We start from the raw sequence: 24191 nt of genomic DNA, 5'->3' as shown, positions 1-24191 counted from the left end.
AATGGAGTGGAGAAGGAGTGGTGGAAATGGAGATCTTGGGAGATACCAACTAAGATGTGGATTCAGCTCTGGTTTGTGTTATCAGCATTGGTTTTCATGAGACATGGATTTTTAGATTAGACATTTATTAATCATCCATGGCAGGACTAGATGCTAATCCTTTGTCAGTACTACCATTCATGCTGCATAAATAGATCCTGCAGACCAGAAGGGTAGTGCTCGGTCTCCTGGCTCTCTCGGATGCATTTATCAGTTTGTTGATAAGCTAATTGCTATGGTCCTGAAATTCAGAATAAATCAAGACTGCTGTGTTTACAATTACAAAGCATAACTTCTTCCAGAGATCGAACACTTACGCTGTTGCCCAAATTATAAGAATGTGGGTGACAAGATAATTTTGCTGTTCTTTGAAACGGTCATCTGTGCCCACTTATTTGCGAGGATCATTAGGAAAACAGGCTTAATCCCACTATATCATACAAGACACACTACATGGGACTAGGCATTAGGTTATAAGTGGATGATGTTGGTTTGGCCCTGTGTGCATCTGTGCCTACAGCTAAGGGGCTGGTTGAAGACTGCAAGGGAAATGTGTTTTGTGCTTTCTGGGTATGGAGATCACAATGACTATTTTAACCTGTTCTGGTTTGAGACTGTCATAATGTTCAACTCTCATTAGCTCAACACATCTCATTTATGCCCCCGGATAATAGCACAGCACCCTCTTCCTGTGTCTTTTGAGTAGATGTATATTTTGAGTTTAAAATGCAAAATATGCCTATTTATCTTTTGTTTAAGACTTGAGTACACCGCAGTTCTATCCTGATTATAAAGAAGTGTTCATTTGAAAAGAGCTTACTATAATGCAGTATGCCCCTGGGAGCATGTGAGTAGGAGGAATTGATGAAATTGTCCCCTGTTTGTGTGTGCAAGTCCAACAGCAGTCTAAGCCAGGCTGTCATCTTTCAAATGTTGATATCTGTCCACTCTGCCTGCCTTTAAAACAGAAATTAGGATTTCTTACTTGTATGGATATCTGGAGCTAGTTACCTAGTGTCGTTATTGTTACATAAAACCTGGATTCTTTTCCGAAATGGCTAAATCAAATCCTCAAATCTGTAGATGAACTGCAACCAGAAAAGCTAAATGGTCTCCTGCCCTCCACTCATTTCTCAGTTCCTTTCTTATTGTCCTGTTTTCATGTCCACTAGTTGATGACAAAACAAGACCAGTTATTTCACATCTATTCATTGAAGAAAACTTCCAGTGAAAGAAAGAAGTCGCCACTGTGAACTATTAATTTAGTAAAATGAAGACATCAAGTCAGGAGGGACACGTTGAGTACTCTTGGAAAATAATAGCTGGGAGGGTTAATTACAGATTGCAAAAAGTGGATTTAAAATTGCGTTTGGCATTTACACTCAGGAATGTTCATTTTGTAAAGATGAAATAATCATTCATGTTTTTTATGTTTTAGTGAAAGGTGGTTCAGTGGAAGCAATTTCAGCGCTTCCTCAGCACAAGAGACATTTAAATGCCAAACTGATTTGGATTGGGAGGAAGGTTTGAAAACTGGTGGTCTTACATATAGGACACTGATTGCAGGATGGAGGTCAAAACTCTGGTCCTCAAATGTTCTGAGTTTTGTTCCAGCTAAAACGTTTTGGTTTATAAATTTAATAATTAAATTGCTTCTTAAATTTAAAACATTTAATAGTTCTCAATTTTCATTTTATAGTTTATATCAAACATGATTTGAGATGTACTGTTATACATTTTGAAGTCAGTGTTATGTTTCTGGTATAAGGAATAGTGCTCACTGTAAAGTAACACCTCGTATGGTCTTACAAGAAGGATGGTCAGTTACATACAGAGAGCTGTCTTATTATGTTTTGGACTGCATTATTATTTCCCTGATTGAATTATCTGTCCAACAATCTAGTATAAAACATGTCATATTTAATTTAGTGTTATTAGTATTAAGGTATATGCTTCTACTGTGTTCAGTACATCTTCTAAGCTTTTTGAACTGTGCATTGGACATGGAAAAGTATTTTTCTCTCAACCCAAACAAATCTGTTAATATTACAAAAAGTACCAAGTAATGAAATTGTGTGGAAACGTTCCTGGATTGTGTTTACATTTATTATACAGATATCAATTTTCTAACCTGAGCTGGATCCCATCCCTGCGAGCAACGGGTACAAGGTGGGATACACCCTGGATGGGCTGCCAGCCCATTGCAGGGCACACACGGACACAAACACACAGGCACACACTCACACCAGGGCCAGTTTTTCCAGAAGTTAATTATCCTACCAATATTTTTTGGACTGTAGGAGGAAACCTGAGCACCTGGAGGGAACCCAGTTGAACATGGAAGGCACATACAAACTCTAAGCAGATAGCACCCCATGTCTGGAATTGAAACCAGCAATGCAGCTGTTATACAGATATATACAATTGAATTAAAGCATGTGAACTTCAAACTGGTAGAGCAGTGGTTCTTTCTTGCATATTTATTTTATTTGGATTTGTAAACCATTTCAATAATGCAAAACACTTTTATGGACCCCTATATACCATGTACTAATGGGAAGTATTTGTATTAAGCAAGCTGCTGCTTTCTACAAAGGCGATTAAAGGTTTAATTTTGCAGTTCAGTAGCAGCATTGTTCAATAGTGTTTGTGACAAGCTGAATGTGAGACCTTGGGAATTAAAGTGCCTTAGTTCATTAACGCTTTACACCTCAAACATTCAGTGGCACAGAAGGAACTCTTGTTTTTGCAACTGAACTTCCAAACGTGTAAGTTTTCTCACACTATTGGAAACTGAAAATTAGGCATAAAAACAGATTACAGGTAGAAAATCTTACCAGGGGACAAATTAACAGCCTTCATTGCTTCAGAAAAGATTGTATTAGAAATTGCCTTTTAATTTGAACAAATGAAGGTGGTCATTTCAGTATATCAGTGTTGCATTGACAGAGTATGCACTCATTTTCATTCTTTAGTCCCACTTTCTTGCTGTGGTATTTTATACACTCAAAAAATTAACTACAAATTTTAGAAGTAATAGAAGTGATCTATTACAGCAAATTGCAAATGGAGATTATTATATTATTTGAAGTAATGTTGTGTTCAAACAGTTTAGCAATTTTTCAGAAATTGCACTACGCAGTAACAACTCAGTAATTCTTTGTAACGTCAAAGTAACATCATTGCCTTAAATGTCTAATTAAAGACCGGTGATGTTCTTTACAGTATACCCCCTTCTGCACTGGTAGAATTTTACTTTACTGTTGTAGGACAATACCATTCTATTAATAAATGGCTACAACGTTCACTCTCCAACAGTAAAATCTGAGTACTTAATTTTCAGTATCTGTTTCATTTTATTTTGGAATGATCCATTGGTTTATTATACTGGAAAGCATGCGGTAATCAGCATTTATATTTCTGAGTTTTGCACATTATGTTCTCGTTTCCACACAAGAATCAGTTAGAAAACTGATAGGTTTCACACAAGAACTCCAATATCATCTTTATTCTGCTGCCGACTGTAGGCTGGTAATCTTGTGACTTAACCCCCTATTGACTGAACCTCACCCTTTGATAATAGATTGACCTTGTACCAGATTGTTAGAGTGAGGTTTTAAAGAACGCTAACAGGACTGAGAAAATGCTTGTATAGCTTCCTAGCCTTACTGACGAGATTCATGTAGTGCCACAGCGTGGTCTTAAAAGCTATAGAAAATTTTGCATTTTGGACACAATTTTCATTTGTGACAAATGGAAATATCCAGTAGTTTTGTAACAAAAAGATTAAATATGGCAATTTAAAGAAGGTATTTCCAGAGTGAATGGAAATCTTTAGCCTAAATAATTTCAACCAAATTCCTTTTCAGGAGATGTCTGTTTATGACTAATGAATTTAAGATCCAGCACCACAGCAGTCCTTTTCCAGTTTTACAAGCTGCAGGTTCTTGTACAGATTGAGCTGAAGAAGCAGTATATACAGTACATATATTATGCAGAAATCCTGAAATGTTTGACTGCTCTGCAATAGGAGTTAGCCTTTCCAAAGGTTTACAACTAAGACAACTAGTTTGATAGTTTTCCATCAGATAAATGGGCATAATGCATACTGTGCCTTCCAATAAAAAAAAAAGATCTTTGGTTTTGACAGCTGCAAAGAAGAAAAAGTAGATTAGTGTCATGTGCATTTTTGGAAAATCCTCCAACAGATTAGAAGTCCGAAGTCATCATGCTACTTGTGATAGTTATAGCTAACACAGGTTTGGCCATGTACGGTACCTAGTTGCACTTAATTCAAACGTCAATATGTAATTTGACTGTTTATAGCTGGTTTCACAGCCCAGATTAGCCGTCCTCCTAAAGTTGTTTACCAGAAGAAAGATTAAGTATCCCAAGATTAGTGCTAATGGGGGCGGAGGTAGTCACTGATTGGGGTATTAACCTTTTTTTAATTAAGTAAAATCTGTCATTTTGGGTTTGATGAAAACCTCAAGGTGCTTAATAAGGACCACAGATGAACAGTGCAGCACTTTTTTAATCCCCCCTGTGTGAAGCTGTTCCTTCCCACTTACTTGCCTCAGCAGTTATTGGATTTTGTCTTTGATTCTTAAACCTGCTCAGTCATGCTTGAGGTGGCCTGTGAACTGGGCCCTGTCGTGATGATGGGTCGGTTCAAGGACAAAGCATGTAATCTGGTGTGGTCTTGGTGGCCTGATTTATTGTTCGAATATTTAAACTCTTGTACTGCTTACTTGCCTAAGAATGTCAATTCAAAGTTGAAGAGGTACAGGTTTGAGATGAGCCATAAATACCTCAGAAAGATTTTAAGTGTTAGTGTCTGCTGTATTGTCGTTGGTAGGAAAGGTAGTCTTTGGAGAGGTGCTAGTGTAGCACTTCCATACATTTGCAGTTTCAGGTTGGAGGATTCTGAGTGTTGCCTGTGTTTACAGGATGGCTCTTTTAGCAGCTCTTCTAGCGATGGATTTCTGCTTCCATACTGGGAGCTTTTAAGATGACGGATCAGGATGGAGAAGAGCTGATGTGGGAGGTCAGCGAACATGCTCTTCTCTCTTTGTGTTTCGTCAGATGAATGATTGCCTAGTGACAGAACAACAGACAGGGGGTGAGGGGACCAGGGTTTTTCATTCTCCATAGAATGACTTTGCTCTGTAATACAGGGAAGGTAATGAGCCTCCCATTGCCTGTCAGTTGGATTCATTTTTGGATTTGCTGGTCATACTGCAGTCTCTTGCTCCGATTGCACTGAAGAAGCAGACTTGATTAAGTATTCTTACAGCTGCACGGGCATCTGTCAGGTTCCAAAAAAATCTTATTCACATTCTGTGTTTTAAATGAATCCATACCAGTTTCTAGAGTGAATGGGTTTCTATAATCTCAGAGGAAATCCAGATGCTAAGTGTATCTTAACTGTAAGTAGCTTTATAAACAATGGCATATTTGTAAATTAAATGGAGGTGGAAAGAGATTCTATGCGTACTCTAAAGTTATAAGCTTAATTTACCTAATAATCGATAACACATAATGCATTATTCTAAGAGTGCATAATACATTTTGAGTTAAAACCACTTCTCACAATAAATGCAAACTGAACATGTTAGAAAAGCAAAGTTGTTTTGCAACATGTTGCCTGTTGCATGAAGCTTTGATTATCTGATTAAACTGGAATTCAGATACCACGGAAGTATTTTCGTGAAACTGGGAAAGAATCTGGATGTCGAGGATAAGCTTATACTCTGTGAAACTTCTTTTTAGATGCAAAAAATACAGACATTACAATTGCTGCTATTGGCAGTCCGATAGCTACCCAGTAGCTCATTTTACAAACTGAAGTGAACCGAAAGGGGTTGCTTGCTGGAAAGCTAACCTGTCTGCATGTAATATTGATTTAAACTCGTGTGAGAAACATGTGCCTTGGGGCATATTTCTGTATATGTGATGTATAGCCTCACGACTGCACTTCCTATGTTATGCTTATGTTATATTTAAGAGGCTATTCTATAGCCTTATTAGATCATTATTTTTTATTATCATGCAAAATAGTTTATTTTGGGAAATGTATATGTTTTGCAAGTAGCATGTGCCCCCGTACATCAGCAGGGTGGTGCAGGGGTTGTCATTTCTGCCTTGCGTCTCTGGGACCCTGGGTCCAGTTCCAGACTCGGCGTGATACCATTCTAAAACCACTCTGGTAGGTCAATCGGCTTCTGAGAAAATTGACCCTAGTTTAAAATCCCACTGTGTTTCTCGAAAGGAGTAGAGGTGTTACCCTGGCGTCCTGGCCAAATTTCCCATTTGCCTTTACCAATCATGGCCTCCTAATATTCCCCTTCTGTGAATTGGCTTCATCACTCTGCTCCCCTCCCCACTGAGAGCCGATGTGTGGTGAGCATATTTTTATTATTAGTTTGTAGTGCCTATCATTTTGTGTCTGTGTGAGCCCTCCGATGGACTGGTGTCCCATCCAGGGTGTACCCGGCCTTGCGCCCGTGGCTTCCTGGGATAGGCTCTGGCTCCCCTGCGAGCCCAAATGGGAAGAAGCAGTTAGAATATAGATGGGGGGATGAAGATGCCCACACGGTATGTTCAGTACCATTCACTAGCTGCACCACTGTTAGCTGACCATGCAGAGCATTTACCATCTGGTTCCATACAAGTCATTTACAAACAATATTGTTTTGTTAATGGCTGTTAATGTAGGCAAAAGACATGACCAAATACGTCACAAGAACAGCAGTACAAGACGAGCAAAGAAGGGGTTAAGAAAAGAAACTTCCTGTCAAAAATATGATAGCTTGTGTGAAATGTATGTTGGGAATCAAGAGAGGTAATACTGTATTGGGATATTAAATGTTATTGGTGTCATTTTGATTAATTCATCATTCATGATACGACCAAGGCTTTGTTACCTAATCACCATATGACAATTACCTTATTAGTGACAGGGAGAAGCATAGGAAATGAACGGATTTAATCTGTTGAGTGTCTAAAGTGATAAAAACAAGAAAAAAAAGCACAGCAATGTAAATGTCCTGTTTGTCAAGAGAATATTTGCAGGTTATTAGTTGCCAGGCTGGGCCTAAGTCAGCTTCCTGTTGCTCACTATGTAGTGTGTTCACTGCCAGCAATTTCACGGTGTTCCAACAGTGCATAGTCTATCCCTGATTGTGGCATCTTAGGTTTGGAGAGCTGTGAACAGGCGCATGCTCGTCTAGGCACTACGAATGGGACAGAATGCCACATGACAATGTGTGTAACCGGGTGCAAACTGTGTCACATGTACAGCTTCTAGTGTTTCCAACAGCAGCCACAAAAGCATGCTAGCCTCATGCTGATCAACCCTGTTTATGATGGCTCTTAATTAGTGTAATGAATTACATGTGTTAAGTGTTCAATGTCAGTGCACCTGCTACTAAAAGATTTGTGTTATGAAGTCATTGTCCTACTAATAACTTTGTAAATGTGTGTTACATTTAGATTTCTTGACCATGTGACCTGGGTTTTTAAATCACAGTTCATACGGTAGCCTTCAGGCGTTTCTTTAGGTAAGAAATTAGGAAGTGATTGATTATACAATTATAATCTAATTATGTTTAGCTTATGGGCACAAATTAATAAACTGAAGCAATTAAAGAAAAGTGCAAAAATTAAAAATGGATGCATGAACTACATTATTTCAATGAATGCAAGAGTATTCACCTAATGTACTGTACAGTGATGGAGTAACGTTTTTTGCAAAACCTGTAAATTATCAGTGGAGTACAATTAAAAGATGATGACAGATGTTTGAACCAAAACCAGAAAAGGCAGAGCTGTATACTGGTGAGTGGGTGTCCACTGAAAAAACAACACGATGGAAAAGAAGGTTTGCACCCTCATGTTCTAATTAATTCTTTGACATTGATCTAATGTTCCTCTGGAAAAAACAACCATCCCAAGATATGTGCACTTTTCAACATACATGTAATAAACAATAGGGCATTTCCTACAGCAAGTCACCAGAGAAAGGAATACTTACTGTAGACTTGTTTGTTTTCAGCAAAGGTACTGTTGATATACACATTTTCATAATGATAATTTCAATTGATTGTTTCATTGTCTGTGATACTATTGAATTAAATGAATGCATGTTAAAATGTCATTAGTCTTGTATATCTGTATTAATCTACATGCTTATGTGCATAAATTGTAGCAATTAAATGAACTAATTGAGATGATTAAGGTATTGCAGTGGGCTGATACTACTTGAATAAGTGACTCTAAATGAGGCTGCCTCAACCTCTTGGTACTGGCGGACTGAAAAGGTTAGAAAATTAGGCAAGAAAGTCATCATCCCTTATTGAAAGTGATGTTTTATTTTGAAGCTCAGTACACATACCTGATAAAAATAATAAAGGGTGTATCCATGGGGTTAAATCGTATAATTCTTTTTTGTTTAAATGTAATACTTTATGTTCACATGTCAAACTAAAGGGGATTACAGAATGTAAGCCATGTTTAAAATATGCAGAAGATTACAATTTTTGCGTATGTGGGTCCAAAAAAACAAACAGATTAAACCTTGAGGTGGAGTGAGAACTGCAAGCAAGAAGGACTGAGTCATGTTTCATTTCAGAAGCAATGTTGCTAAATTACTTGAAATGTACCTAGTAATGTAACTCATCATAGAAAGCACAAGTAAGGATATGATGCTTATTTAATGCAATGCAGTAGGAAGATGTGTGTCTTTAGACAGCCTTCTTTTTACTTCAGTTTTACATCACGGTCACGCTTTTGTGTAATAATGGAGTGGCATTGCTTTCTATTACCAAATGTGCTGTTTTTCTTGGGTGGTGACATACAGTAGCTGCTTATAGTCTGCAAACACAAAACAGTGTACTGCTATGCATTCTGTAGGCCAGTGAACTTCTGAAGCATTTGTCTAAGATTAGTTAAACAGGGCTTCTCTTGTTTAACAATTGGAAAGGAAATTTCAAAACCTTTTGCATGTTTTCAGCATTTATGAGATTAGCGTCAAATTGGGAATGCACTGTGCTTTAACTGTAATAAGTGGTCATTTTATGGCCATTTCCCAATTTTCTTTCAGCGTGCACTTTTAAAAGATTCATATACAGTACACATTTCAATGTAATGAGTGCTTTTTCTTACTTGTCCCCAGATGATATAATGTTATTCTGCCCTATAAAAATGGCATTCTAAAGTGCACTGTTAAATGATTTAGAAATGTAAACATGTTATTTCAGAGGTAAACCACTGGTGTTTCCTCATAGGACCAAACTTCATTATTTAGTGTGACCTCTAGTGTAGATTGCAGTCAATCTAATTAGCATTTTAGAAAAATATGCAATCTCAAAAAATAAAAGGAACAGCAGCAGAGAAGTGGTCAGTACTCATAGCAAGATGGGTTATAATATTTTTCATTCATTTCATATTATACATTCTAATGTTTGCTTAAAATTTGAGGACAAAAAATATTCCAGGAACAAGTAATAGGTTTATTCCATGCTGAAAAGAGAAGAAAGAAAACAACGTTTTGGCTGTGGATCAAAACAGAAAGCTCCACAGCCGAAACGTTGTGTTTTCTTTCTTCTCTTTTCAGCACGGAATAAACCTATTGTTCCTAGAATATTTTTCGTCCTCTATAATGTTTGCTTAAAATTTGAATGAATGGTGTTTTAGTCTTTTCAGGAAAAGAAAACGACTGTAGTCTATGAAATGACAGGCTCATGATTTCCTTGATATATTTTTTAATTTTAAAATTATTTCAAATTATTTTGGTATATTGATATGTAAATTATGTAATATTACATTATACAAATTCTTTTTTCTGAAAGCCAGTAAGAAACTGTAAGAAATACAGTACTTTAAATGTAGCTGTGTTTGAAGTTTAATATTTCTCTTCTCATTATTATTCATGTCATTTATCAATAAACTGTGCTTCTTATAATAAGTATTTAATAATACAATTAGGCTTATTAGAATTAAAGTCATTTGTGTCCGTATCCTTACCGAGTGGTAATGGAATTACATCACCCTGTAGTGAATGAGAACCTTTGAATTTCAATGCTAGAGAAATACAATAATGTTTTTATTTGTATTGTGAATTATTCATTTGAAATGCATTTTATTATAAAGGCTTGTGCAAATGGAAACTGTGATGACAAAAATGCTTTGAACCTGTTGAAAGTTTTCCGTAAATAGTATTGGTGTACAAGATGACAAAATTCAGAGATACCTGCCTGGTGCAGTTTCTTTAATTCAAAACACATTCTGCTCTGCAGTGCTGGTTGCTTGAAAATATCATTTTGAGGACAGGAGAATGTGGTTGAAGAGCAAAAAAAATAAATCTGTCATGCCAAAAAAAGAACTGACTGGTCACCATTGATATATTGAGAGCAGAAGGTGTGAAGGAGGCAGGCTTGGGCTTTTCTTCAAGATCAGCTGCACATGAACTGGGTGTCAACCGGAGTGTGATTTACATGTCAGGGGTATAACGTGCCAACAGGAATAAAGCCCACAGTGACCACCTATGAACAGGACACACATTGTCATTCTCAGGGGTGGAAATACTTCTTATTTCAGGGCCAAGAGGAGTGCAGTTGCAATGTACTAAACTTAGGAGTATAATTCATGTATGTGTCACTGTGTAAAACACGAGTTTAGCTGAGATGTGAAGTAAATCCGCATTATCAGAGTCATGCAGTAAATACTCAAAGGAGTCTCTTTATTGCAGTCATTATCATTCTCTTTCCTTTGTTTTATGCAGCTACCAGTACTTAAGATACATTACAATTTCACAAAGAAATTTAAGAAAACCCGATGTTCAGCATTTTCTGTCTGTTATGTACTTAATAGTGTACAAGTGTACTCAGTGGGAGACAGTGACATTGTATGTGTGTGCAAAGCAAATACAGCAGCCAAATTCTCCGATGGGATACAGCACTGCAGTGAAATTATATTACTGTTATAAAAGCCTTATTTGATGTGATGTATTGATGTGCTATAAAAATGTGCAGTGATTAATGGTACAAGTATTTAGCTTTTTCTTTTTTAATAGAAGATGTATTGAATCGGAATTACTGCTAAACCACTACATCTTTTTCCTAAATAAATCATGGATCTAAATTACAGAGCACGTCTAAAAATAGCAGAGTGACAGGAGAAGTGTAAACGAGGAAACAGTCTGCAGGAAGCACCTGCCAGAGGCCATCACCACTCCACGTAGCTGCTGGCCACAATGCCTGCCCGTTTCTCTAGGTGTTTGCCTAGAAACTGCCTGTGTGGCATGAAGCTGAAAAGGATCTTCCATGAATTTTCTATGCCACTCTTTCATCCCTCTAAAGCTTTGCTGCTTTAATCTAATTTCTCAGTATTAATTCTCTTTGTCTCACCTACTGTGCACATGAATTGCAGTCTCATCCTGTACAATTTAAAGAGTTTTCCTTATATTCTTATGTTGAAAAATGTCAAAATATCCATGAGATTTGAATGCTTTAGTAAACATTGTACGTGTGTTATACCAGTGGCATTGAAAATCTATCCATGTAGCATATGTGATATAAATGCATGCTTTGTCTTTACAAACAACAGAAATTTATAGTGTTTAAATTGTCCTTACAATTTAATACAACAGAATGTTTGTCTGGGAGGTCCGGAATTTGAATTAAATTGAATTCACTTCAGAGAAAAATGTACCTTAGGAAAAAGGTTAGTACTCCAAATTCCAGTTTAATTTACTTGGCAGGAAAAGGCAGAGAAGCTGGCTGTTGTCTTAAATGGTGCAGTAAATACCCAGAGAAACAGTCACTGTTACGGTCTCCCTGTGATAGCGGGGAAGCTCCCAGTACTCAAAGGTAATGGGCCGATGACAGCTTGGCGTTCGTTGGCTGCATTTTTATGCCTGGTGTTTTTTTTTTTTAATTTTCATATTCTGTCTATATTGTCTGTTTCAAAGGGATTTGCATTAGAGCTCTTCACGCTTATAGGCTGTGTGACATACGCCAGATGGGGGAATGCCTGATTCTGGCGGTGCTGGTTATCTGGTACTCCAGGATAAGAACAATAAATACCTGCATAAAGAAGGCAAATGGGAAATACTGTATATGAAATTGGAATTCCAGATAAGCACTGAACTCAGGTTCGAAGGCTTTCTCCAGATATCTCTTTGATTGGAAATCACTGGTCACAGCAGATGGTAGTACTCCCTTTATTCATCTGTAGGGAGAACCCAATACATTCTCCCTTCATCTTCAGAGAAAATCCTTTTAGTTGCTTGCACATCGTCTATATTGCTTTCAATAATCCCCCAAATACAACAGGACAGAGTGGAGATCTATTTTGCTTTAGTTTTTCACAGCTCGAGTGTGAAAGATTGTTTGGAATTCAATTGGTTCTTTCTTGGTGTACAGCACCTCTTCGAAGCAGTGCAAGTGATAGATTGTAGAGATCTCAAAGGGTTTTAACATTGAAAGCATTTTTATTTGAGCTCTTTGACCCAATTATTCACAGCTTATAGAACATTTCTAAAAATGTCTTGACATCATCATAATATGTTATATGGTACATTTGGATGTACAGTAAGTGTAACATGTCTGATGACTTTTATCAGCAAATGGAGTGTTAATTTGAACGAGAACTAAAAAAGCACAGCATTCCCATTCCACACACACTGTTAGCTCAAAGATAAGAGTTCACTGAAAGTGTGGACATGCTGTGATAATGAGCCATCCGAGAGCTTATTTTTGTAGAAACAGGTATAAAAATGATAGATGAAGGAGCTTTTACAGTGGAATTTTGATAAGAACGCTATCGACCGAGGAAACTAATCGCTCACAAGAGATCAAAGAGTTGTTGTCTGTGCCCCAGAGTATATACAATAGAATTTCCCAACCCTAAACCTTTGTCAGATTTTAAGTACAGCAAATCCCCTTTCCTTCCTCCAATGAGCACATATAGTCCTGGTATGTTTTAAGCATCCTTAATCTGTTTTGAATAAATTATACTATTCATATTCATTGTAGCTTTTTTCACTGTTGAATTATATACATACCAAAGCACTTATTGAAATACAGTATATAAAGCACTATTTTGAAGGGTATGTATTGTTCCCTTTTTAATTTAGAACAAATAACGAGCAAGCTGCACAGTCCACAACTGTCTGCATGTGTGAAGTTGGACACTTACAACCGTCTCCATTTATGTGCATCTTTGTGTACTTGCATTGGTCTAATGTACAGTGTTTTAGAAAATGAGAAAATTGCACTCGCTTGTTTTAAAAGAATGGCCTGAGCTGATTAAAAGATGTTAAGACGTAAATCTTTTCACTCCTGAGCAAAGAAGACTGTATCAGACTTGATTAGGGCCTTCAAAATCCTTAAGGGCAATGATAAAGCTACCCTTTTAGTAGTACAATTTGAAGGGCACAAATGAAAACTAAGGGGCAGTGTATTTAAAACTGAAAACAGGAGGTGCTTCTTTACACAAACAGTTGTGGGAGTATGGAGCACGCTTACCATGCCATATTGCCAAAGAAGATACTCTGGTTTCTTGTAAGAAGTGGCTGGATGAGATCCTTGGATTTCTTGGCTATTCGTAATCAAATGAATGAGATGGGCTTTAATTTTTATATACCCGAAGAAGGTTCCACTGCCAAAATGTTTATTTTCTTTTATTTTCAGCATGGAATAGACCTTTTGTTGTATATTATGACTCAAGGTTTTTATTTTACAACAACAATGACCCGTTTGGAAAAATATATTTTAATTAAGCTTTCTAATTAGCTAACGTGTTGCCCTTTAAATGTCCAAATACATCCAAACATGCTGCTGTATTGGCTTTTCAGGCTGATATTTCAAATCAGTGACAAAGAAGGAGCAGTCAGTTTTTTTTTCTCGGCTTCATAGAAGCCTATTTCGAAAGTTGAATAATGGTAAATTTAAAAAAAAAACAACATTAGTTGTCTAATTTATGGGTCCTGTAACTCCAGTCATAAATATCTGATTGTGAATGGATGGAAGCCGTCTTTAGGGAAAAGGATGGTTCTTCAGGCACCTCAAAAATCAGTGGTATTCTTTTGTGTGTAGAATGCAATTGATGAAAAGCAAGTTGACTCTTCTTTCTCCATTGCTCCCTTAATCTTTGCAAACCTTGTGCTCTATTTCCCTTTTGTATTGGAGAAGCAGGTCACAGACATCTTCCACTCTATAATTGGAAGGTTTTTTTTTCTTTTCATAATAACATTGAGGTTCCCAGTAGGTGCTATAAGAGATTAAGGCATTGGTTTATTAAACTGGTTCCACACCTCTGGGACTGTGGTTTTAATGCACCCTGACAATTGTTCTTCTTTGACAGCAGTTAAAAATGAGTTAGACTGGGTGCTGCGATTCACCTTGTTGGTCTGGTTTAAAAAAGGTTGATCCATGTCTGCTGCTGAGGTAGCTTAATATACCAAGTCATTAGTGTCATAAAGGGAGTTTTTTTTCTTGGCAAAGAACTGTGTAATGGCGATAGGGCTTTGTTCTGTATATGAGGTATAACAATGGCTGTACTGTCTTTGTGGATGGTTCACCTTTACAGCTATTGAACGTGTATATCAAAGCAGTGACACTCATGTAAAACACTTGCCTTGATTGGCGTGATAATGTATTACATGCTACCAACTAGAGTATGAGTGTGGTGAAAATAGATGTTATTTGACGTTTCTATGCATAGGATTAATGAAGAATAATGAGTATCTTTGCTTATTTTGCATTTTTCTTTGCTGCTGATATTTTTGTGCTGGCTATTGTGAATTAGTCATCACCTTCATTTCATTGTGTCTGTATTTCTTTGCAAAGCTAAAAAAAAGGTTTTGAAATGTGTAAGGATTTACACAGGTGCAAAAATTTGCCTCCGTCGTAATTTGGAATCCAAGGACAGGAAAAAATTCTTTGATTAAAAATACGCTTACTGAATCTGAAGAGGTCAGATCAGTTTGCTTCACCTGTCTCGGATTAACAGTGGTGTGGAAACCACAGTCTAAATAACGACTTGGTTCCATTCCTGATGTTACGGCTTCCAGCCTTTTACTTACACTGTGTGGAGCAGAATACCTTAATTAACAGGCTGGACTGATAAAAAAAAAAATGGAATGAAGACCTAGAGCAGCACATCATTAGCTGTGTGGTAAACCGAGGGCGTCAGTCTTCAGAAGCCCCTCATTGTCAGTAGGGTGGCTTTCTCCGTGCGCGTGTCAGCTGGTGTCGTCTCTGTCCGCCGGGTCCGTGAGGGTCTGCCCTGACCGGCTGCCACACCACCTTCTCCTGCCTGGACACGGAAGTGACTTGTGAGCTCTTGGAGGGGCTTTTCAATTAAGACTCGCATCCCTCCTCGGGCTTTGCTTTGCCAGCAGGCTGCTGCATGCTTTCCTGCTGCAGGAAGACAGACAGAGACAGAGAGAGAGAGGGAGAGGGAGATAGCCGGGGATTGCTGCAGCTTGTTGTAAAATGCATGAGGAATTGCTTAACAACATGCTTGGAGAAGGAACTAGGGAACTAAAATTCTGAGGAAAAAAAAAATACAGATTCAATAAGAAACCTTAAAACTCCGAGAAGCAGCATGCAGGAAATTGCATCATTTCAGACTTTTTGACATTTGGCTCAGTGCACTTTGGATGGGATGGACTGTAATTGTGGAAATGAGCTGCTTTCCATAATGGCACTAATGTTTTGTTTGGATGGAGCTTGAGCGAAAGGGAAGCGGGCTGCTGAAATTCCAAGTCTTGATCTCTTATTAGCTTGTGGCCCAAGGCTATGCTGAGATTAATATCCCATTTCTATTGTTGTAGCTCAAAAGAAGAATGTTCAGAGGATGGCAAGTGTATTCTGACTAGGTACGTCTGAATCGTATAAATCACACGCTCCCTTTGTGATGTTTGTGAGTTCTATTTTTTTATCTCAATGTACTTAGTAGTGGCTTTCTCATTTGCCGGAGTTGATGCATCTTTTTTTTTTTCCTAGATTCTGAAGAATGACCTCCCAGTTTAGGTTTAACAGTGGTTGTTTGCTTTTTCCCTTTATGCAGCCTTTGCTCTGTGTAGTAAACAAAGCTGCATTGTGCTGTCTCTCTGTTCAGTGCAGTCCTTTTTTTTTTTTTCCCTTAACACGTACTGCAGTCAACGCTCCTTTAACAAGGTGGCACTATTGTTGAGCTAGTCAGATAGAATCATCATACCGCTTTAGGGGACAGAACGGGGTTTTTAAAAGGAGATGCCTCACAGCTCTATTTTGCCAAACAGGCAGAGTGGAAACATTGGCTTAAGAGCATTGGCAGAATCATTAGCTTGTCTTTAGCTGCAGCAGTCATCAGTTCGAGCGCAGTGTGGGATGGAAGTCCTAGCTGGAAGTCTGTTATGGAAACGCTCTTTGCTGTTATTGTAGCACTGTGGTGACAACATGCCATTGAAATGGAAAAGCGGTTCTCCTGCTAGCTGGAAATTCCCAGTTCCTGTGCTTAAAACATCTAGGTCATCTCCACTCTCACCAGCATACATGTAAGTAAAAAAAAATAATAATTTAAAGCATGTTATGGTGGAGTGCTTTTTTTTGTTTTTGTTTGCAGTAAATCTGTAGCATGGTCATGTACCTTCTGTAGTCAGTGAGTGTTTGTATCTCGTCTGATGCACCGCAAATCCAACTAAAACTGTTCTGCAAATGTTAGGAACTGTAGCACAGTGTTCCCGTTCTGTGAGTGCTGTTTCAGACGATTCTCTTGGCTGGATTATCTGGTTGATTGATTAAAATGCTTGTCTTGCTCTACATTAAATTAGAACTAGCCCTTTGTTAGGGGCAATACTTGCATCCCAGTTAAAACGGTATTCTGATATACGGTTATTATTGAGGAAAGGCTGGTAGAAGCCTCCCCTCACCCTCTTCTCTCTGTGTCGGAGCTGTCCATTCAACGTTTGTAGATCCTATTAGAATCTGGTGGTATGAGGGGAAATAGATTGCCTTAACCTTGGAAGCTCAAGTGGTATGCTTGTATGAGAGGAAAAAAAAAATTCTTACCATGGAGCACCGATTGCTTTAAGTCATGCAAATCCTTTTTTAAGATGTTGTGTTTAAGCAATAGAGGTCCGTGTGGAATTGTTTTTTTAAAGAAAAAGCCTACTGCAGTTAGTCCTTGCAGTTTATTGTGCATTAGAACACTTTAAGCTGAACAAAAACTCTGATTGTAGTCTAACTGTTCTGACATGCTAAGCGTTCTAAAGTATTGATTTATATTTTAAGCACAAATTAGCAAATGGAAGATGGAAGTGATTGTATTTCTTAATTATGACCCTTTAACGGCAGACATTGTGATTAAAAATGAGTCTTATTGTTGATTCAGAAGTGCTCATTTGAAGTACTGAAGTGGTTTAAATATATTAAACTGCAGCAGTCAGTGTGTCAGTGCCAGTTTAATTCTCGGTGAACATTTGATCTTTTTTTACCTTTTGCTGCATTAATCTTTTTTTTGGATTTTACTTTAAAAATATATTTCAGTATATATAACAGGAAGTAAAATATAATTAACTCTCATACATGAGGGATCTTTGCAATACTAAGAAACAGTTATAAAATTACTCAGATTTTCAATTAGAATTTATTTTACAGAATATTTTTTTGTTCAGTCCTGCATTTATTTTAAAAACATTTTAACAGTGTCCTAGAAGACTAACATTGAAGCCATAATTTCCTTGTGTTCCTGTGTTTTTCAGAAGCTTTCCTCCGAAAAAACAAATTGTACAAGCCCTTCTCTAAATTTTGCTTTAATGTACTGCTGTAGTCTTTGATACTGGTTACTTTTTTCCCTCGGATTGTAGGTTAGTGTTGATTACCAGTGTTTTTTTGCATGGTACGTAGGAACAGATTTCTGTCTTGATTCGGCTAGATCAGTATGGCTCTTCTTTTGTTCTTTCTCCATCAAGTTCATCTTCAGATCTGTTCATAAACTGCAGAGAAAAAAAAACGAACTTTCATTGCATTCATCTGGGACATAGTTATCTGTCGATATTAAAATGACAGATTCTAGTACAAGGAATTGTGAATGAGCACCTTGGTCAGTATCGCAGAGTTAAGCAGCTTCTGTTACCAAATACATCTCACAAGCATGTCTAAATATAACTGCCACCAGTGGTGGTATAACAGTACCAGAGATTTAGCACACATAACAAAAACTGAATGTTAAGATGTTGCCCAAGAGAGCAGCAAAATGACTGAGGTTCACAACTGAAGTTATTGTTGCCATTGGTATGTGCTGGCTAGCCAGCTTTCTTACAGGTAATTTTCGGCATGACATTATTGATGGCACTTTAATTTTACTTTTAGATTAAGTTCCAAAAATAAAAAGTTCTACACCACTTTGAAAATCATACCCATTCTTAATTTGGTTTACATTTTAAGCAACCCCAAAGGATGAAAGTAAGAGAATTACATCAATAAAAATCTTGTAAGAGCTACCCTAAATCACTCCATTTTTTAACTGTATCATAGCACCAGTTAGAGCAACCTTTTGAATTGCTGCATTTGTAATATCACTTCAGCGATATTTCTAGACAGTGGGATGTAATTATTGTATAATTCATTGTTGTTCTGGACAGGTCAGATGAGATGTAAGTAGGGTCTTTAAACAACTCGATCCTAGCGTCTCTCTCCTCACCAAGATCACTTCTGATGTCTTAGTCGCAGCTTCAGTGTTCAGGTTTCAGAGTTTGGAGGCCATTGCGGTTCATTATAGTTTCTTTACCATATCTGCCTAAAGCAGTGCTTTAAAAAATGGAAGTCTCAGGACTGCTTATTTTTATTATTTAGTTTCAAGTGGAAAATAGCCATCACTGTTTCACTAAATTGAAACCGGTAATATGTGCTTCTGGCATTGAGGCAAAAAGTTTTCTGTGTGAGGGTCAATTACTCACAGTTTATTTGATGTGACTTCATCAGATTAGTGTTTCATAGTTCATTCTTTACGCCCTATTAACATTTTTATTTCACGTTGGATTTTGAAACGCACTTTATTGCTTGCTGCTGTTCCAGTGAGTATGTGAATGCTAGGTAGGATGAAATACAGCCTAAGAATTTCAGAATGTCAGAACCTAATGTCGTATATAAATAACTTCCCATTGCTCTTGGAGATGAAATGCATTGAGTACTGATTGCTTGTAATTCTTGCTTTGGATGACTTTTACTACATATCTAAAGAGCAGAAAAAAGATTACCAACATTATGATGGTATTACAGTTGTAGAGAATAGGGATGCATTGGCTTTGAATAAAAATATGTTTATAGCTGTTTCACAATGCAGTTATAGCTCTTTGCAATCTGTAAATGGGTTCAGTGTAACCCTGAGTTCGAGAGTGGTATACCGTCATAATCCAAGTGTCCACAGTGTCTTTCAAAGTGTCCATTTTGTTTTTCAGTTGGATTTAGATTGCTGCCACTGCGTTAATCAGCTTGTCAGTATGCTTTTATTATAGATCTAGTATATGATGTTTTATTAGATTGCAATGTATCCTGTCCAATAAATAGATTTTTTTCTTTTTCTATGGTATACATAAGTATTCCGTGTATTCTAGTCAATTTCTGTTCACTCCGTTAAGTTTTTAAAGTATTATCAAGACTGTCTCAAAAGATTTGTACAGTGTGTGTGGAGCTATACTTCCAAATGCCTTTGTTTTTGTACTGTGCATCAGTGATTTAGCAGTGTCATCTGTATTCACACATTTGAATTTAAATTTATTTATAGATTAAAGTAACTCAGTTTACAACAGAAAATAAGGCATCAGTTTCTCACAGGGCTTATAACCTGCTGGTGATCTGAACCTTGCAATAGATGCGGTCATTAACTGACATTGGTATATAATCAATGAGTGCTGCACTGTGGGATAATTACCTTAAGGGAAATAAAAGTAAACTTTTCTTCTTTTTGTGTGTTTGAGCGTTTTATATTTTTCATTATCTTGTGTCGGCAGTGCCAGAGTGCATCATCTGTCCTGAAAGGAAAACAGACTGAGATGTCTCAAAAAAGGGAGCTGCATGGAATAAGCAGAATTGACAGCTGGCAATGAGACTGTACTTTTTTGTGTTGCTGGGCACGTTAAAAGTGATCTACTGATCTCACTTGATCGGTAGAAATGCAATGAAGTACTGTCCAGATTTCAGGCTCTGAAATTCAGCAGTGTAAATGGATGATTAGTTCACCTACATTTCAAGACTGCGAAGAAATCCTTCTTGCTAAATTGAGCAGATTTGCAAAAATAACTGCATTCGTTTGTATTTCTGTGTGGCGTTAATTCCACAACTTGACTGGATATTTCAGTCTTTAAGTTTAATTTTTGTTTTTATCTCTACCACAAAAACTGTGAGCCTTTGCACCTGTTTTTTATTTGCAGACCCAAGTTTATTGTACATGTGAGTAAAGACAAAGGAAATATTTTTACATGTCACTCATTTTTTTTTAGTTTTCCTTGTGACAGATTTTTTCACACTAGATTTGTGACCGTGTTAGCCTTGGTTGGTGTATGCTGCCGTAGCCCTCAAAATAGCACGGGAGTAAGTAGGATGAGCAATGCATACCTAAAAATCTGCAAAGCTGGTTCTGCTGTATCTTTCTCCTACTGTAACATCACAGCACGAAAGGAGAGCTGAGGCATAGGAATGTAAATTTGACGCAGTTCTCTTCAATGATGTAGCAAGCTCACTGGGACCTGCAGGGGTCACTGTTTCACATCATCTCAGGAAATCTTAGCTGCCTTAAATACCTACTGCCCCCTGAGGCATCTCTTTCAGATCAGGCTAGTGACATAACCCAGCAACCCCGAGGTGCCTGAGCAGCCCCTAAGTTGCAAAATCTCCATACCTACCAAGTGAATTCCTACTTACTGAAATAGCTGCCGTTGAACTAATGCACCACACTGCTGAAGCTTGCACAGAACCGCAATCAGAAAACTTCAGTATTAACAGAAAGTACATATTAAATTGCCTGGAGCATGTGTGTCCTTAAACCAAGTTCTCCTGGTTGCTCTTGCACTTTGCGGTTCAAAAATTGAAGTTTATGTTGCTCAGCAAGTGCAGTCAACCTCACTTTCTGGAAGCAAATGTAGGAGGGCAAGGAGTTCAGTAGCTTTAATGAAACTGCCTGCTTTCTTCCTTTCTAGGCAAGTAGTCACTGGTGTGGATGAAGTCCTCAGAGCCAGCATCACTCTATTGTGATGTTAATCATTGTGGAACATCAAAGAGCTAGTACCTATTCTTTTTATTCATGATGATAAAAGTCTAATCCTAAAAGGCATCTTTTAAAGCCCTAGCAGTCAAGTGTAAAAGTAAATTCAGGATCTCCTTTGTCACACATTTGTGTCTGTATCATTTTGTCTCATGGTTTTATACTTCAAGCATAAATGAGCAGAAACTGAAGTATTCCATTCTACTTAAGTGTAATAGCATAGTGAGTGCGACAACGAAGTAACATTAACTGCCAAATGATGACAGAGGGAGACAGCATTTAGACTCTGCTTTAATTTTATTCATAGAGCTGCCATCTTAAAGTGCCGCAGAATGAATTGTTGGAAATTGACATTCAGGAGTTAAACGGTTCTCTTCATGTGCTTATTTTAAAAGCAGCAAAGTTTTACCTTGTGTCTTATATAGTATGTGCCATCTTTGGTACACAAAGGTTCTGAATATTTAAAACCAGAAAAAAACAGTAAAATCTTACATAATAAGAGTACAGATCCTATTGCAGGGTATTGTGTGATTTTCTAACTGGTCTCAAGGAAAATGTTCTTTGACCTGTTTTTTTTTCTTCTGGAATATCAAGTTTTGTGTGATGTGCAGACATTTTCAAAACGTGGATATTATTGAATGAAATTTCAAGACATTTATTTATACAGTAATGTCAAAACCTTTTTTGATCCGCCTATTATTACTTGTTTGTGGTAAGTCTTGTGATAGCATATCCTTGACAGAGCACTAGTCCAATGCAGGGAGCTTGTGAATGAGCACACACAATCTCACACACAATTTAGCGACACCAGTTTAACTAGCTGGTGTGTCTTTGGAAGATGGAAGAAAACCATATGGATAGAAGCTGAATGTGAGCGATCCTTGCTGTAACACAGATGCAACTAACCACCATGCCACTGTCCCAAAACTAGACTCCGTATGATTCATTTGCAAACCTGGTTTTGATTGTGGCTAAGAGGGAAAAAACATACTCTCTGCCTAACATTGTAGAACTCAAAATAAAATTTATAAAGTCAAAACTGTTGGATGTGGTTTCTTAAAATCCTTCCCTTATTGGATGTCAGTGAAAGGAGGAGGATACTAAGGACTTCAAAGAGTGTAGCTTTAGTAAAGAGGTCTGACCGTTATATATGCAAGTAGCCATCATACCCTGCAACTCAGAACTGGCAACCCACTGAAGCTTAGCGGGTATGAACCTGGATGGGAGACCTTCTGGGGAAAACTATGGTTGCTATGGAAGAGGTGTTAGTGGGACTAGTAGAGGGTGCTCATCCTGCAGCCTGTGTACTGTAGGTCCTAATGCCCCAGTATAGTGACGGGGACACCATATTGTAAAAAGGCGCCTTCCTTCGGATGAGACGTAAAACCGATGTCCTGATTCTCTGTGGTGGTTAAAAAACCCAGGGCGTTTCCCGAAAAGAGTAGGGGTCTTGGTGTCCTGGACAAATTTCCCATTGGCCTTTACCAGTCATGGCCTCCTAAAAATCCCCATCTATGAACTGGCTCCATTGCTCTGTTCTCCTCCCCACTGATAGTTGATATGTAGTTGGCGCACTATGTGGTTGTCGCATCATCCAGGTTGGGCTGCACATTGGTGGAGTAGGAGCGGAGACCCCATTACCTGTAAAGCACTTTGGGTGAATTGTCCAGAAAAGCGCTATACATGTGTAAGGAATTATTATTATTATTTGCATATAATTCTGTGGGTCTTTAGTACTTTTCAACTGCAGTCAGTTGTGAATACAGTTCACAGCACTTTCCGATTCCCCTCCTCCATTGCAACAGGGTGGGGAAACAAGGAAGCCTCAAAGAAAGTGTTGTGGAAGAGCAGGTCAGTGAATGTTCTGCGAAACTAAATTTGTTTTGTCTTGTGTTTTTGATGTGGAAGTGCTGCAGGAAGTATGGTTAACCTATCCATCGTTTGAAGTTTTTTCAGAAGAATTCTGCTGTGGATGTCCGCAATCCTTGTACTGTTTATATTGAATCTGTTGAAACTCAGATGGCCATTTTTAAGTGGGAATCTGAATCCTTCCAGTTTGTGACTTGAAGATACTCTTCTGAGCTATTCTGTGCATTTCTTTTATTTTGAAGAAGTCGTCTCCCTCACTACATTGTATACCAGACATGCCTCATTTTAAGACCTTAGTGTTTTCTACCTTTTGCCAAAACCTTTTGTATTTCTACATCTATCTGCTGTTTGCTGTTCTGTTTTGTAGCACTTGTTTGTTTATTGTTGGCTTCTGAAATGTTAGAGCTTTTTCTATTTTTATCAAGGCTGAATCCTTTCTTTACTGTTCCTTTCTCCTGCTCTTGAATAAAAATCGGTTTGGATTCAATCACAACACATTAGGAATCTATATGACTCGCATCAGCCAAGATGTTATTTCACAGCGGGTAAACACCTGATGGGCTAACGGCTCTCCTCTGAGAATTTACTATGCAAATATTGATTACACACTGGGATTTTCAGACAGAAGAGTTTTGAAAATGCTATCGCTAAGCTTTGTTCTTTCGATTTAATAAAGCAAACTGCATTTTAGATTGAAACAATTCTTAAGCCGTTTATATTATTTGTTGTTACCACATTGATTAGTATTGAGGGCATTTCATTAGCTGAGCCCTTTTAATCAAAAAGGCACCAGTGTGAACCAGTGGTTAGGGTTCTAGGTTTATACCCAGAACACAATGCTGTTGTAAAATTGAGCAAGATACAGTACTTGCAAATGTATTTTTGGTGCAGATGTAATTTATTTTAAATATAAGTGTCATCAAAATAAATTGGTATTAACTATTTTTAGTCAAAGAAGTGAACTTCCTTTTGGGGTCAAAAGCAGCATTAGTTTTCTAGATTGCTGCAGTATGCATGTTTGACAGGATGTT

General features: G+C 37.7%; 1 protein-coding gene across 9 annotated transcripts in view; it reads left to right on the top strand.

Moving 5' to 3' along the window:
* Positions 1-24191, top strand: part of klhl13 (kelch-like family member 13) — a 120173-nt gene that overhangs the window by 54492 nt on the left and 41490 nt on the right. Inside the window, exons 1-2 of one of the 9 annotated variants that reach the window (XM_088925740.1) lie at positions 15477-15925; positions 16473-16585. The exons of 6 other annotated variants lie outside the window; for them this stretch is intronic. In XM_088925740.1, the coding sequence (XP_088781866.1) occupies positions 16488-16585 (98 nt within the window). In that variant the 5' untranslated portion in view covers positions 15477-15925; positions 16473-16487. Of the gene's footprint in view, positions 1-15476; positions 15926-16189; positions 16586-24191 lie in introns of those variants that run through there. 2 more of the 9 variants (XM_088925745.1, XM_088925739.1) reach the window with 2 other exon arrangements.

The sequence above is a fragment of the Atractosteus spatula genome, chromosome 9 (assembly GCF_055471065.1).
Source record: "Atractosteus spatula isolate fAtrSpa1 chromosome 9, fAtrSpa1.hap1, whole genome shotgun sequence".
NCBI classification, from domain to species: Eukaryota; Metazoa; Chordata; class Actinopteri; order Semionotiformes; family Lepisosteidae; genus Atractosteus; species Atractosteus spatula.
The sequence above is the reverse complement of the archived record's forward strand: the minus strand, read 5'-3'. Positions and strand labels throughout refer to the sequence as shown.